The 14,695-nt window shown below is 35.7% G+C and overlaps 2 protein-coding genes, 1 long non-coding RNA gene and 1 other non-coding gene across 7 annotated transcripts in view; 1 reads left to right on the top strand and 3 right to left on the bottom strand.

The window, feature by feature from the left end:
- Positions 1–1,147: 1,147 nt before the first annotated feature.
- LOC132096828 (uncharacterized) lies at positions 1,148–2,031 on the bottom strand. The gene is made up of 2 exons (XR_009422623.1): positions 1,982–2,031; positions 1,148–1,643 (listed from the first exon to the last, which is right to left on the bottom strand). It is a non-coding gene; the product is annotated as an uncharacterized LOC132096828 (long non-coding RNA).
- Positions 1,715–1,850, bottom strand: LOC132097028 (small nucleolar RNA SNORA13). Its single transcript, XR_009422635.1, has one exon. It is a non-coding gene; the product is annotated as a small nucleolar RNA SNORA13 (small nucleolar RNA).
- A 3,151-nt stretch (positions 2,032–5,182) lies between the features above and the next one.
- On the top strand, positions 5,183–11,220 carry pcyt1aa (phosphate cytidylyltransferase 1A, choline a). Its single transcript, XM_059502418.1, has 9 exons — positions 5,183–5,384; positions 6,154–6,268; positions 6,352–6,451; positions 7,863–7,979; positions 8,050–8,201; positions 8,357–8,435; positions 8,593–8,735; positions 8,842–9,030; positions 9,800–11,220. Exons 2-9 carry the CDS (start codon positions 6,161–6,163, stop codon positions 10,034–10,036), a joined length of 1,125 nt encoding a protein of 374 aa, XP_059358401.1. The 5' UTR covers positions 5,183–5,384; positions 6,154–6,160; the 3' UTR covers positions 10,037–11,220.
- Positions 11,221–12,377: 1,157 nt separating this feature from the next.
- The window catches only part of ap2m1a (adaptor related protein complex 2 subunit mu 1a), a 15,490-nt gene continuing 13,172 nt past the window's right edge, over positions 12,378–14,695 (bottom strand). For all 4 annotated transcript variants that reach the window (XM_059502452.1, XM_059502453.1, XM_059502456.1 and 1 more), the window contains one exon: positions 12,378–12,864. In XM_059502452.1, the coding sequence (XP_059358435.1) occupies positions 12,730–12,864 (135 nt within the window). In that variant the 3' untranslated portion in view covers positions 12,378–12,729. The remainder of the gene's footprint in view (positions 12,865–14,695) is intronic.

The following is a 14,695-nucleotide window of genomic DNA, read 5'->3' as shown; positions in this document are numbered from 1 at the left end:
TTTATTTGTTTTTAAATGTTTAGTTGGTACACATCTGAACAATCTACGAATCTTAAGGAAACCATTTGTATCTCTTGATAAAACTCAACCTGTATATAAATCACATTAAAGTAGGTTAGATAAATTAGAGACGATACAATGACTTGACCTGGTTTATAATCACTGTGGTTTGCAGGCAGATTTGGCTTCTGTATCATATAACACTGGAAATGCTCAAGGTCATTAGTCACATCAAATGCTCCTAGAAATTCCCAGAATGTTCTTTAAATGGAACTTTTTCACACAGTGTAAACCAATTATACCTTGCGTTTTTCCAGGTGGACAGAAAACTTGTCAGATCTTTTTTCACTGTAATATATTTTATTCATACCTGTGATGTGCATTCCTATTATCTAAGAAACTGCTAAATGTTTGTCAGGTGACCATATATCAAAAGCGTCATGTCTATCTGAGATATGCACATGAGAAAACTCATTTGTAATGCTAAAAACTATTTTTTTTTTAGATTTTCAGAGTTGTTAGATAAATGCACATTTTCATGTCTACAGCAGACTACATATCATGCATGTTGGTGAATTGCCAATGTATAAAAGATCATATTTTATTAGCCAAATATTACCTATGAATTATTTCATAAAGATTTTTCAGCAAAATAGCCGCCACAGGTAAAGAGCATCAGTGGCTCAATTAATATTGATTGCGAACGAGGCTACATTTCATATTTCTCTGAAACCTTGATGGTTGAAATGTAGACTGTGGTCTGTTCAATCCACTAAAAGATTATATAAACATTAAAAGTTTGCATTTCTAAAAATAAAGCAAATGTTTCAGTGCATTTAAATATAATGAATATTAAATCTTATGAATGTGAGAAAATGAGTTAATTTTTGTACACAATTGTTTGTATTTTAAACCAAATAAATCATTCTGACACCAAATGACACCACAAATAATTCCCTAATAAAGCAATATGTCTGAATTGAACTCTTGTATTCTACTAGTTTTTTTTTTTGTTAACTGCAACGCAAGTGAAAAGTGGAACAACTATTTCTAATAAGGAAACAGAGTTTGGACTATTTACTTTTTAATGCGGTGTACCACATTTAAACATTTTCAAGAGACCATAAAACATCCACACAAGAGAAAAGACTGTGAAGCAGAAGGTTTTATTTATAAAAGAACGAAGTGCAGATTCACATACACAGAAAACATCATCTGGAAGAGAAAAAGAAATATTAAGCCACAGAAACACGGACTCAGCATGAACATATGAATGCTGAAAATCTAGCAATGTGCACAAGTCAGACCTTATTGAACTCAAAGTCATGCATGCAACACTTTTTACCATACAAATCATTACAAAGCAGCAAAAGAGGGAACAAATCAAGTTTGTCATTGAGTTATCAATCACTAGTTCTTGAATGCTGGGTAATTTACCTCCAACTAGAAAGCATCACTCCTCAGTAAATATAGATCCTTTATAATAAACAGGATTTTAGATTTTGCATGTTTATGGATTACATTATGTAGTAAAATGCATCATCGATTGTGGTCCATAACATGACACTTTTAAAAGGCACAGATGTAGCTGCAGACCAGGTGTCATGTAAGCCGGTCCATGTGTCTGGTGCAGGCCTGCTCTCCTGAAATGACAGAATATGAATGTTAAAGCACTCACACACATGATCGAGTCATGAATGCAGTTTATTGTGAACACTGTTCTTGGCACAGCACGAGCAAGAGGAACAATTAGAGTGTTCTCTCACAGATTAGACCATTTCAAGAGTTATTGTGCGCCTTAGTTGACACCACATTCATCTAAAGGGAAATGAACGGGCAACACAAAGGCGAGACAGAGAACTGTACATCAGGTATAACCTGCATTGCAGCTTCACGTTATTCTATTTTTTAATCAAGTTATTTAAAACCAGCAAATTCATACAAAATATAGATTCACACCTGGAGTTGAAATGCTCACTACTTACATGCCACACAATGAAGCCGTCTTTACCGCTTTAAGAGCGCGTGATGATGACTCGCATCTCATCATCTCTTCTTCTTCTTGTATGATTTAATGGCGTTTGACAAGCCAACTTATGGTGTATTACCGCCACCAACTGGACTGGAGTATGAAGCATTAACGGGAAGGAAGTAAATAAAAATAAATAAATATAAATAAATAAATACATAACTAAATAATAACAATTACATAAATAAACCAACCGGTAGTATTAATATGAAATGTATATTCTGCTTTCCAACCCTGTTATCTTCAGATACCTAAGATTTTCTCTCATAGTACTTGTCTGCCCTGAGGCACAATTTAACAGATTTGATATAGTAAAATTAATTATTCCCATGTTTCTCAGTTTCTTAAATAACTCTTCTCTTTCTTTGGAATATAATGCACAATGTAGAAGTACATGCTCAATATTCTCTGCTTTACTGCATGTTGTACATAATCCTGACTGATGTTTCCCTATTGTGAATAATGAATGATTTAAACCAGAATGTTCAATTCGAAGTCGAGTAATTATTATGTCTTCTTTTCTATTGTTAAAACATATTCTCCCTTTGCCAACTTGTTTTTGAATATTGTATATATTTATTGTATTTATTCATGTGTTCTTTAATTCTTCCTTTTATTTCTGCTTTGCTCAGTGGAATTTGTATTTTACATAAATTTCAATGCTTGTTTGGCCAGTTTATCAACAATCTCATTCCCTAGTACTCCTACATATGCTGGTACCCATAGGAACCTCAGGTCTATACCCATTTCCTGAATCCTAAGAAGATTTAGAAGTACTTCATAGATTAAATCCTTCCTCGATGTTGATTGTTCACTAATTAAACTATTTAAAGCTGACAAGGAATCAGTACAGATGACTACCCTAGTAGGCTTAACTTCCTCCACCCATTGAATAGCTAATAAAATTACTATTAGCTCTGTTGTAAAGACTGATACAAAATTAGTTATCCTTTTCTGAATTTTGACTTGTAATCTTTGGATATATACAGCTGCAGATGAATTTCCTGATATAGGATCTTTAGAGCCATCTCTGAAGATATGGAGCATTGAAGAGTAATTTTGATCTAGATATTGTTGAACAACAAACTCCTTAGATATTTTCTCATTCTTAACCATATATTGAAGATGAAAATCTACTTGAGGCATAGGAAGCATCCAAGGAGGAATATTCGGCATTACAACAGAGGGACTAACTGAGATTTCTGTAATACCTAAAATCGTAGCATCTCTAGTTGCTGTCCAACTAAAACTTTTTATTTTTCCCATATTCCCAGCAATCCTTTAATATGTCCTTTACAGGATGTAATTCTGAATGCCCTTTTACATTTATCCAATAATTCATAGTTAATTTCAATTTGCATAAACTTATAGGCATTTCTCCCACCTCCACTTGTATGGCTGATACTAGAGAAGATCTGAAAGCTCCGCTACATATTCTTAAAGATTGTGCCTGAACAATTTCTACTTTTTAAATCATGGATTTAGAAGCAGATCCATAAATTATGCATCCGTAATCAATTGCTGACCTAATCAGTGCACTATATATTCTTAATAAAGATTCCCTATTAGCTCCCCATTCTATTCCTGTTAGACATCTAAGTATATAATTACTTTTTTTGCACTTATCAACTTATGAATATGTATCTTAAAGGTCAACCTGGAATCTATCCATATTCCTAGATATTTTATATCTTTAACTTGTTCAAGTACTTGTCCATATAACTTCACTTTTATTTCTGGAATATGATTCCTCTTCGCAAAACAAACTAGCTGAGTTTTAGTCACCGAAAGTCGAAAACTCCATTTGTTCGCCCATTTCTCCACTTCATTAACCGCTGATTGTATGACTCTTGTCACATGAGATACATTGCGACCCCTTTTCCATATCGCTCCTTCGTCAGCATAGAGAGATCTTCCTATATCTATTTTGACATTTTGGAACACATCATTTATCATGATATTAAACAATACTGGACTGCACACACTTCCTTGTGGAGTACCATTATCTATTTTATATATCCTGGAATATGAAGCTTCAACCCTTACCTTAACAGTTCTATTAAAAAAAAAATCTTTAATCCAGTTAAATATTTTGCCTTCAATTCCTAATTGTTCAAATTTTATTAACAGCCCCTCCTTCCAGAGCATGCCGTATGCTTTTTCAATGTCAAAAAAGATACCTACTACCACCTCTTTATTAACTTGAGCCTTTCTTATGTCTGTTTCTAAATTAATAACAGCATCTAATGTACTTCGTCCTGTACGGAATCCACTCTGATAAGGTGAAATAATCTCTTTCCTTTACTAATATATAGTTTAATCTACACACAATCATACGTTCCATTAATTTAATCCCATCATCTCCACGTGGACAGTCGACCAGAAGACTCGTTCGGTAGGAATGAAGGACCCAGTGTAGGCGACTGAGAAAGCGCCTGAGCGCAATTACTGAAACTTGCTTCCTCAACCTACACAAGCAATCAAAGTTTACACACCTGCTTATTCATCGTTATAACTATTTTCTAAATTTTATAAATAACAGATTTGTCTAGATTACAGCTTTGCACACGGTTCACTCTCTCAGCCAACTGAGATCTTTTAAAAGTAAATAACAGTGATATAAGCCATACAAAATCAATAAAAATAATTTAAAAATTAATTATAGGCACAATTTATATATTTGTATTTGACACAATTTCATACAACAGAAAAATTACATTAAAACATATTTGAGTATAAAATCGTTTACGACTAGAAAATAATTTTAAGGCTTTAACCTTGAGCATTCGACCACTGACACTGACAAAAATAGAATTTAACTTAACTTTTAACTTTCAAATCTGAATTAACATTAAAATGACAGTCTGGCTATCACTATTTCATTTACCCTCATGTCAGGTAACATAAAATATAATTTGAGAAATGTCCAAGTATTTATTTGTTTGTTTGTTACCAAGAGACTCACTGGGTTGGGCTCATGAGAATGATGAAAAACCTTTACAGTTATACCAGAAAAAAATAAGAATGCAAATTATATATATATATATATATATTATTTGCATTTTTATTTAATATCACGATCAACGGCAATCGTATTTTTAACTTGCGGTGACGATGCTAGGACTTTTATTTTGGAACGTCGCGGTTTCGCTGCCATCTTGGATCCGAACCGAACTCATTTGGTCGCAGTCTCTTCTGTCAAATCGGAACTGAAGCTCTGAGATTACAAACACAGAAACATTTAAACCGCGAGACAAGACACTTCCGACTCCTGTCAGTCTTCAGCCTAAAGAAACACACAACTTCAAAACACCTTGAACACGGTCTGAGCGAATAACTGCACTAAAACACAAGGGTAAGCCGCTAATGTTCATACGCGTCCTAAAGATCATCAACAAGAGCCAGCTGGTCTGTTGACTAACGAGATCAAAACATTTTTTTCAAGTTAGCTGTTTGATTGAGTAGTTGAACTAAACTGTCACTTTTTGAGACACTCCCACTGTTATTTCATAATGTATCAAAACCCCTCCTCCAATGGTTTCTCATGTTTATCTCAGAACTAAGTTGAAATCCAGTAACATGTTAAGAATGTGGAGCATTATAACGGACGTTAACTAATTACTCTTTTAATCACTCTTATAATATATACACACTCGCAAAGCTAGGATTGCTCTTAATAGTGTGTGTGTGTGTGTGTGTGTGTGTGTGTGTGTGTGTTCGTTTGGACTCTTAGATAAGAGGCTGATATCATGGGATTGTTTTGTATTATAAACTAAAGTGCTGATCTGTGTTCACCTGAAACACGAGCTGGCCTTCGTTTAGTTTGTTTATCAGTGTCAGATCTCAAAACAGGGTTGTGTTCAGTTGCTGTGTCAGTTATGAGTGTGCTATAATGGATGTAATGTTGTGTTCGGGTCACATTCCTACCTTTTGTTTCATTCACTCATGCATTCAACCCAGATGAGACGCAAGGCTGTGTGTTTTGGTGAAGAATGCTTGGAATGAGGAAGGGTTAACACAGCCTTGGAAATCTGATGCTGAGGACCTGACCAGATGGAGTACAACTCAATGCCTTTTAATTATCATCATCATTCCTGTTGTTTTTCTCCTGTGTGTGTTAATAGAGCCTGAATGGAGGCCCACAGCTCTGCAAGACTGTCCAGGAAGAGGAAGAGAGAAGGTTCAAATGGAGAGGCAGAGGAGGTTGAGAAACCGCTGAAGGTTAAGCGATGCACAGTGGTGAGTGAGATGAAGGTGTAAGCGTGTGTACAGGTGAGAGATGCTGTTTGAGCCCTAAAGCTGTGATGCTTCTCGCCCCGCAGGGTCTGAAATACCCGGCTCCGTATGCAGATCAGCTGGAGTCAGTGGAAGATAAGCCATATCAGCGCGTCACCATGGAGGAAGCTCGCAGAGGCACTCCACGTAGGTTATTTGCACATTCACATAGCTGCATTCAGGTCAACTCAATGGCCATTAAATACAATCATGGCCATATTTGTTTTGCAACATTTTTGCATTATTTCAACATTGTATCAACACATTTATTTTTAAACAAACTAACTTACTGTATTTACAACCTTTGTGTTTCATAACATTCCCTCATCTCTCGAATGACATTTTGGGCCACTTTTTTTTCTTTCATATGTCACTTCCAGACATAGTTATTGGTATTCAGTTGGATACACATCTGAATTGAAAACAATTCCAGGCTTTTGTCATACCTCATTGTTGTTTTCAAATGGTATTTTGTTGTAGTTTCCGTTCACCACTGTAGAAACTTATGAGAAATATGAAAAGGGTGTGAGACCTTCGACTGAGATATATTGATTTCTGAAACTTGGTTTAAAAAAAAAACAAAGAAAGGTTTGATGCATCGATATTACAAAAAAGAGAGCGTTTACTAAAATATGCCAATTCTGTGGATCCCTAAAAGAAATACATATGTTGATGCCAAAAGAGATTTTGAAAGAAACATTGTTGCGTTACTTGTCAAAAATGGAATAGTGCCAATATTTTGGGCCATGACTCTGCAAATTTTTTGAATGTTTGTATTTTAATCTGTACTACCTTCAAATGGTTTTGAATAGTGCTGTCAAAACAATCAATCATGATTAATAGCGTACAAAATAAAAGCTTCTGTTTGCATAATATATGTGTGTGTTCTGTGTGTATATATATATATATATACACATACAGTATATATATTGAAAATATTTACATCTATTCATATAATGAATATTATAAATAAATATATTAAATATATATATATATATATTTATATATTTATTTTTCTGATATACTTGCAAGTGTGTGTATTTATTTATATATAATAAATATACACCGCAAACATACATGTATATTATGTAAACATCGCAATTAATCGTTTGACAGCACTATTGTTGAAAGACATATCTTATACTCACCGAGGCTGCATTTTTCTGATAAAAAATACAATCAAAACAGTCAGATTGTAACTATTAAAAGCTATTTTTTATTTGAATACATTTTAAAATGCAATTTATTCCCGTGCTACATTTTCGGCAGTCTTCAGTGCCACATGATCCTTCAGAAATCTATTTGTAAATAGTTGAGCTGCTTCATATTTTTGTGGAAACTGACATGTTTCTTTTAATAAATAGATAGAGCGTTTATTTGAAATATTATCACTTTTAATAAATGTAATGCATACTTGCTTAAAAAAAAGCATAATTTCTCAATAATAATAAAAAAAATTGTACTATTTATACATAAAACAGTTAGTTTTCTGTTGTTTACCTTTCATACTCACTTGAAGTAGTTCCCACAGAAGCTGATGTCCTTCTCATTGTTTCAGCTGACAGGCCTGTGCGTGTGTACGCTGATGGCATCTTCGACATGTTTCACTCAGGACATGCCCGCGCTCTCATGCAGGCTAAATGCCTTTTCCCAAACACTCATCTTATTGTAGGCGGTAAGTAATCGTGAGCAGCTTCAGTCCTGAGCACACAGTGATCATTCAGATCCTCTCTCTCTCTCTGCAGTGTGCAGTGATGACCTCACACACAAGTTAAAGGGCTTCACCGTCATGAACGAGGATGAACGCTATGACGCGGTCAGTCACTGTCGCTATGTGGACGAGGTGGTCCGAAATGCTCCGTGGACTCTCACGCCTGAGTTCCTCACCAAGCATCGGGTGAGACGAGAGAGAACTTCGCAGTAGTATAACACTCACACTTTATGTTATATATTCACTTTTATTAGTGTCAGAGGAAGAGGGGTTGCAGGGGGTGGTGAGTCAATTAATTTCGTCTTCATGTCATGAACGTCTTGTGTTTTTCGATACCTAAGATTGACTTTGTGGCCCATGATGATATCCCATACTCCTCAGCTGACAGTGATGATGTTTACAAGGACATCAAAGAAGCAGGTGAGGAGGACACCAGCTTCAAGAAATAACCTCTGTGTGTTTTTGAAGCAGTGCTCAATCTCTGCATCTGAAACTTCAGAGTATGAGCTAACGAAGACATCCGTTGGTTGATTAGAAACGAAATGTCCTTGTTCTTAATCTTTAAAACCTTCCGCAGGAATGTTCGCACCGACCCAACGGACAGAGGGCATTTCTACCTCTGACGTCATCACACGCATCGTACGAGATTATGACGTCTACGTCAGACGGAATCTTCAGCGAGGCTACACCGCAAAAGAGCTTAACGTCAGCTTCATCAATGTGAGCCTTCGGTTACCAGCAGAAAATGCTCTCGAGATTAAGAGTCGATACCAGAAATGAGATTTTGTTAATCGGTGTGTTGCTGTGCATTATTACCGAAACGCAGGAAAAGAAGTACAACCTTCAGGAGCGTGTGGACAAGGTGAAGAAGAAGGTGAAGGACGTGGAGGAGAAGAGTAAAGAGTTTGTGCAGAAGGTGGAGGAGAAGAGCATCGACCTGATCCAGAAATGGGAAGAGAAGTCCCGCGAGTTCATCGGAAACTTCCTGCAGATGTTTGGACCGGAGGGAGCATTGGTGGGTATCTCTTTAACAAAAGCTATATCCTAAAACCGCAAACTCTGCATCCTGTCCTCATGTATGTGACAGTCAGAATGCTCTACGCCTCTCAAAACTGCACATCAGGGACGCAAATCTCAGTTGATTCCAGAATAGTTGTTACACTCAAGATGCAATATTCTTATATGCATAAAATGTATCTTTTTTTTGTATTTTATTCAATATTTCTTGTATTCTATGCTCTTTTCTTTTTATTATACAGTATGAAAAAAGAAAACTTGCTACGTGTACTGTTAAGTTAACTGAGACTTGTTTTATCACTTGTGTATCATTGCTCCTCATGTATCAGTAGCTATGTTTCCATCCACCTAATTTTATGCGCATTTTGGAATATCCCATATGTGACCCTGGAGCACAAAACCAGTCTTAAGTCGCTGGGGCCAAAAATCATTAAGATATAAAGTGAAGATCATGTTCCATGAAAATATTTTGTGTATTTTCTACTATGAATATATCAAAACTTATTTTTTGATTAGTAATATGCATTGCTAAGAACTTCATTTGGACAACTTTAAAGATGATTTTCTCAAAATTTAGATTTTTCTTCACCCTCAGATTCCAGATTTCAGTATCTCTGCTAGATACTTTCTGATCCTAACAAACCATACATCGATGGAAAGATTATTTATTCAGCTTTCAGATCAATTAGAGAAAAATAAATTGACACTTAAGACTGGTTTTGTGGTGCAGGGTCACAATGCTATGTGCTGTTGTTCCTCTCTAACAGAAGCACATGCTGAAGGAGGGTAAAGGGCGAATGCTTCAGGCCATCAGTCCGCGGCAGAGCCCCAGCAGCAGTCCCACACGCGAGCGCTCCCCGTCTCCATCCTTCCACCTGCCCTTCTTCACCAAAACCTCCCCGCCCTCCTCGCCCTTGTCCCATCACGACAGCGCCCGGTCCGGCTACACCTTTGCCCCCCGCGGGCTTGCCATCAGCGAAGACGAGGAGGACGACGAAGATTAGAGTGCCACAGCGCACCACGCATCTGTCTTCCAATACTGGCAATCCAACCTCAGAAACGAAGCAATCCTCACACCATCCATCGGTTTCGCTCTCTGTATTACTAACACACATGAAGGGTTAAAACAGAGCGATGTCTAGAGCGTTAGCGACGGAGTCTGTTCCAAATTGAGGGGGTTTTAAGGCATTGTAAGCGATGGGATGCGAGTACTCAAACTCAAGCATCTCGTCTTGAATTTGGCAGGGCTTTGTCGGGTTTTAAATGGATACTCCACTCCAAAATGGACATTTTGTCATTGATCACTTACCCCCATGTCGTAAAATGCCCATAAAAGCTTTGTTTCGTCTTCAGAACACAGTTTAAGGTATTTTGGATGAAAACCGGGAGGCTTGTGACTGTCCCATAGACTGCCGAGTAATTACACTGTCAAGGTCCAGAAAAGTATGAAAAGCACCGTCAGAATAGTTCATCTGCCATCAGAGGTTCAACCGTCGATTTATAATGTTACGGTTGAATCACTGATAGCAGATGGACTATTCTGATAATGTCTTTAATACTTTTCTGGACCATGACACTGTTATTTACTTGGCAGTCAACTGGACAGTCACAAGCCTCCTGGTTTTCATCCAAAATATCTTAAATTGTGTTCTGAAGACGAACTAAGCTTTTACAGGTTTGGAACGACATGAGGGTAAGTGATAAATGACAAAATGTCCATTTTGGGGTGGAGTATCCCTTTAAAACGAGTGCACATGGTATTAATGCGTTTCATTTTTGTTCAGTTTTAATGTTCTTATCGTAATATATATTTGTTAGACATCTGATAAGTCGTGTCTCTTGGGAGTGAGATTGATGTCTCTGCAAGGTGAACTAAGATAAAAGCTAAAAGATTAAAATGATTTGTCTGTATCACAAGGTGCATAATCAGTGTTGCCGTGGTGATCATTCTACAAATTAAAAAAACACGCCAATATTATACAGGCATGACGGAGTAGAAAATGATCGTTTGTCTGCATGGATTTGGTGTATCATGCTTTAATAAATGTCAGAATTCCAAATTTGAACTCTGTATTTCAAAAATATATGCTTAATAACCTAAAGAGTCTGTTTTAACTGTAATAATGAAAGTATGCAAATTCATCACCGCACAATGCCGTGGTTATCTCTCACTGTGATTGTGTGTTTTTTTTTTTTTTTAAAGAGCTCTTCATGAATATCCTAAAACATAGGTTGAAGGACTAGTTTCCCAAGTTCAGTTTAGATCTTTGGACTCAAGCTTGATAATTGACATAATTAGGTTCTGCATAATGAGTCTCGCACGTTTTGAAGACCAACAGAACTGTTGATAATTGTTAAGGAATCAAACCACTTAAAAGGAATATTGTGGGTTAAACTCAGCAGTCGGTGTCCAGTGGAACAGAAAATCGAATATCTGTTGAGACTTATATACAATGTAGTTGTTTTAAGAGTTAATCAGTTGAGGGACAAAATGACATACTGTGGTGAATGACAGAAGCTTAACTTGTATTTAACCCTTAACACAGAGCTTGTCATCAATGTTATTTACATGTATGGATATGCAGTGGTCAGTTTTAGACTGTACGTGTTTAAATTGAGATTGTACCACCAGTGATTATAATATCTATGATCTGTTGTCTCATTTCATGATTTGATGAGGCAGAAATTTAACAAACTGCTGTCCAGACTCGCACTGTTGTCAGAATTCAACTATTGTTATGCAAATAGTTAATGCTTAATTTTTATGGTACTGTCTGTATTTCCAGCCTCTGACTTTTCCTTTGCACAAATTAAGTGACTCTAGGAGAGATTATTATTTTATTTACTTTGCCTTCCTTTATCCTGTCAGCCTTTGATTGTACAGGATGTCAACAGAGACAGGAAGACAAATAAATAGTGTCTAACGTACAAAGGGTTTTGTATTTTGTTCTACCATCTAATTTACTACCAAAATGTAATATATGAGGAATGCAGAGCAGAACAAATATTGAAAATAAATAAATAAATAATATATATATATATATATATATATATATATATGCCTTTAAAGTTGTCTAAATGAAATTCTTAGCAATGCATATTACTAATCAAAAATTAAGTTTTTAATTTAGAAAATATCTTAATGGAACATAATCTTTACTTAATATCCTGATGGTTTTTGGCAAAAAAGAAAGAATGATAATTTTGACCCATACAATGTATTGTTGGCTATTGCTACAAATAAACCTGAGTTACTTATGACTGCTTTTGTGCTCCAGAGACACAGATGTTACATGTAAACTGAAGAGAAAGGAGTTTTTGAATGACAAACACACCAACGCAATGTTTTTCCTCATTATTTATTTATACTGAACTAAACAGTCACAGAGAGATAGCGATAAGATACTGAGAGGATGACCAATGGGAGAATACTCAACGACAAAATGGACAGTGGTCCCCGTAAGACCTTCTACAACGAGTCAGGAAGCTGGGCTTTGACTGACAGATACATACACACACACTGGATCAGTTCATTACAGCACTCGTACAAACACATACGGGTAACTACGATTCACATTTTGCATATTTTTTGTAATTAGCCTTTTTAATTCATCCACAAATCTTGACGAGAGGGGAAGGAGGGAAACATAGTATATTTATATGAGAGTAAGAGCCGGTCCCTCTGCTCAGCGGCTCATTAGCAGCGCGTCTCGTAGATACCGCTGCGTCCGATGTATCGCACCCATTTAATCACATCGTGGTCACTGTAGTTGAGTTTCGACTCAAACACCTTCAGATAACGCACCTTCAGCCCCGAGGGAGCAAACGGAACCTGAGACGGAGGAAATACATCACAGATGTGTGCTGCTTAAACGGAGCTAACTGTTGACAAACAGATGTGTGTCAGATAATAATGATACAAATATGTGAAAATATGAAAAAGTAAATGGTTTGACTAACGTACAAACCTACCATAAAAATGTAACTGATAATAAAAACAAAATTCAACTTCGCTTGGGGGGGGGGGGGAGCATCAAGCGAACATTCTTTTATTATTTGATTCTATTTAAATCTATTTTTTTTTTGTTGATTTTAAAAAAATATTTATATTTTCTGCTAAATTCAATCACAAATCAACTGGATCCAAAGTTATTTTAGTTCAAAAGTGCAAACCTCATAAAAATATTAAAATATTCAACCCTGTGAGAAAAAAAGTCCATTTTAATTTAAGAGAAATGCAAGATGGTAAATTAATATTTTGAGTTGCTAATTTTTTCATGTCTGTATGCAATGCTAAAATAAAAACGCACAAATCAGGGTTTTAAATTGTATCCAAACATGTCCAAATTTAAGTTAATAACAAAAACCCATTAAAATATCAATCCATTCAACCCTGTTACCCTGTTTATTGATTTAAAAAAAAGCTAATGTTCCTATGTTAGTAAATAGATGTTTTCTGATAATGTTTTAAATCAATATTTATATTTGTGGCTAAATTACAATTACACAAATCAAGGATTTAAATGATCCAAAGATGTCCATGTTTTATTTAGTTAAAGTACAACAAATCTCATAAAAATATACAAATATAAATTCCCTCAACCCTGTTACTCGGCTTATTTATGAGAAAAACAAGTTTGTAAATAGATGTTTTTAGTTGAAAAAAATTTTCTTACCATTGTCCATATTAAGTCACACAAATCAAGGTTTTAAAGTGTATTCAAACATGGGCAAATATTGTTTTATGATACATCAAATAAAATAGTGCAGTATAATAACATTTAACGGCCATTATAAACATAATATGAAGGTTAAAGGGATAGTTCACCCAAAAATGAAAATTCTGTCATTAATTACTCACCCTCATGTCGTTCAAAACCTACAAGACCTTCATCTTCAAAACTCAAATTAGGATATTTTGGATGAAATCCGAGAGCTCTCTGACCCGTCATAGACAGCAAGGTAACTACCACAGTCATGACACAGAAATGTAGTAAGGACATCGGCAAAATAAACCATGTGACATCAGAAGTTATTTTAGTTTTCTTTGCACACAAAAAGTATTCTCATGCTTTATAAAATTACGGTTGAACCACTGATGTCACATGAACTATTACTGATGTCCTTACTAGATTTCTGTGCCATGACTGTGGTAGTTACCTTGCTGTCTATGGAGGGTCAGAAAGCTCTCAGATTTCAAAATATCCTAATTTGAATGCTATTAAATATCCTAATAGCACTAATTCTATTCTTTAAAAATTAACTACCTTTGTAATCTTTTTGTTTCTGTTTTATTTATTATATTATTTAAAAACCCTTGCTACGTGTACTGTGTTAAGCTAACTGAGACTTGTTTCAGCACTTATATATCATTGCTCTTTTTGTTGTTTTTGATTGCTTCCACTGTCCTCATCTGTAAGTCGCTTTGGATAAACGCGTCTGCTAAATGAATAAATGTAATTTGAGTTCTGAAGATGAACGAAGGTCTTCTAGGTTTTGAACGACATGAGGGTAAGTAATTAAAGGAACACTTACATTTTGTTTTTAAACCCATGGTACAGCAGTAAAGTTGATTATTACGCTGGAATGAGAGTCGCCTAGAAAATCTCAACTTTTAATTTTCCATCTGTCTTGGTGCACAATGCAACTACAGAAGAGTCGAG

Source organism: Carassius carassius, chromosome 20 (assembly GCF_963082965.1).
Source record: "Carassius carassius chromosome 20, fCarCar2.1, whole genome shotgun sequence".
NCBI lineage: Eukaryota > Metazoa > Chordata > Actinopteri > Cypriniformes > Cyprinidae > Carassius > Carassius carassius.
This window is presented reverse-complemented; position numbering and strand designations above follow the sequence as displayed.

Excerpts from the sequence above, each read along its gene's own strand:
- pcyt1aa (XM_059502418.1), top strand. The coding sequence starts at position 6,161 with ATGGAGGCCCACAGCTCTGCAAGACTGTCCAGGAAGAGGAAGAGAGAA. Across the intron at positions 7,980-8,049 it reads CACTCATCTTATTGTAGGCG|TGTGCAGTGATGACCTCACA; the intron begins GTAAGTAATCGT and ends CTCTCTCTGCAG. Across the intron at positions 9,031-9,799 it reads TTGGACCGGAGGGAGCATTG|AAGCACATGCTGAAGGAGGG; the intron begins GTGGGTATCTCT and ends CCTCTCTAACAG.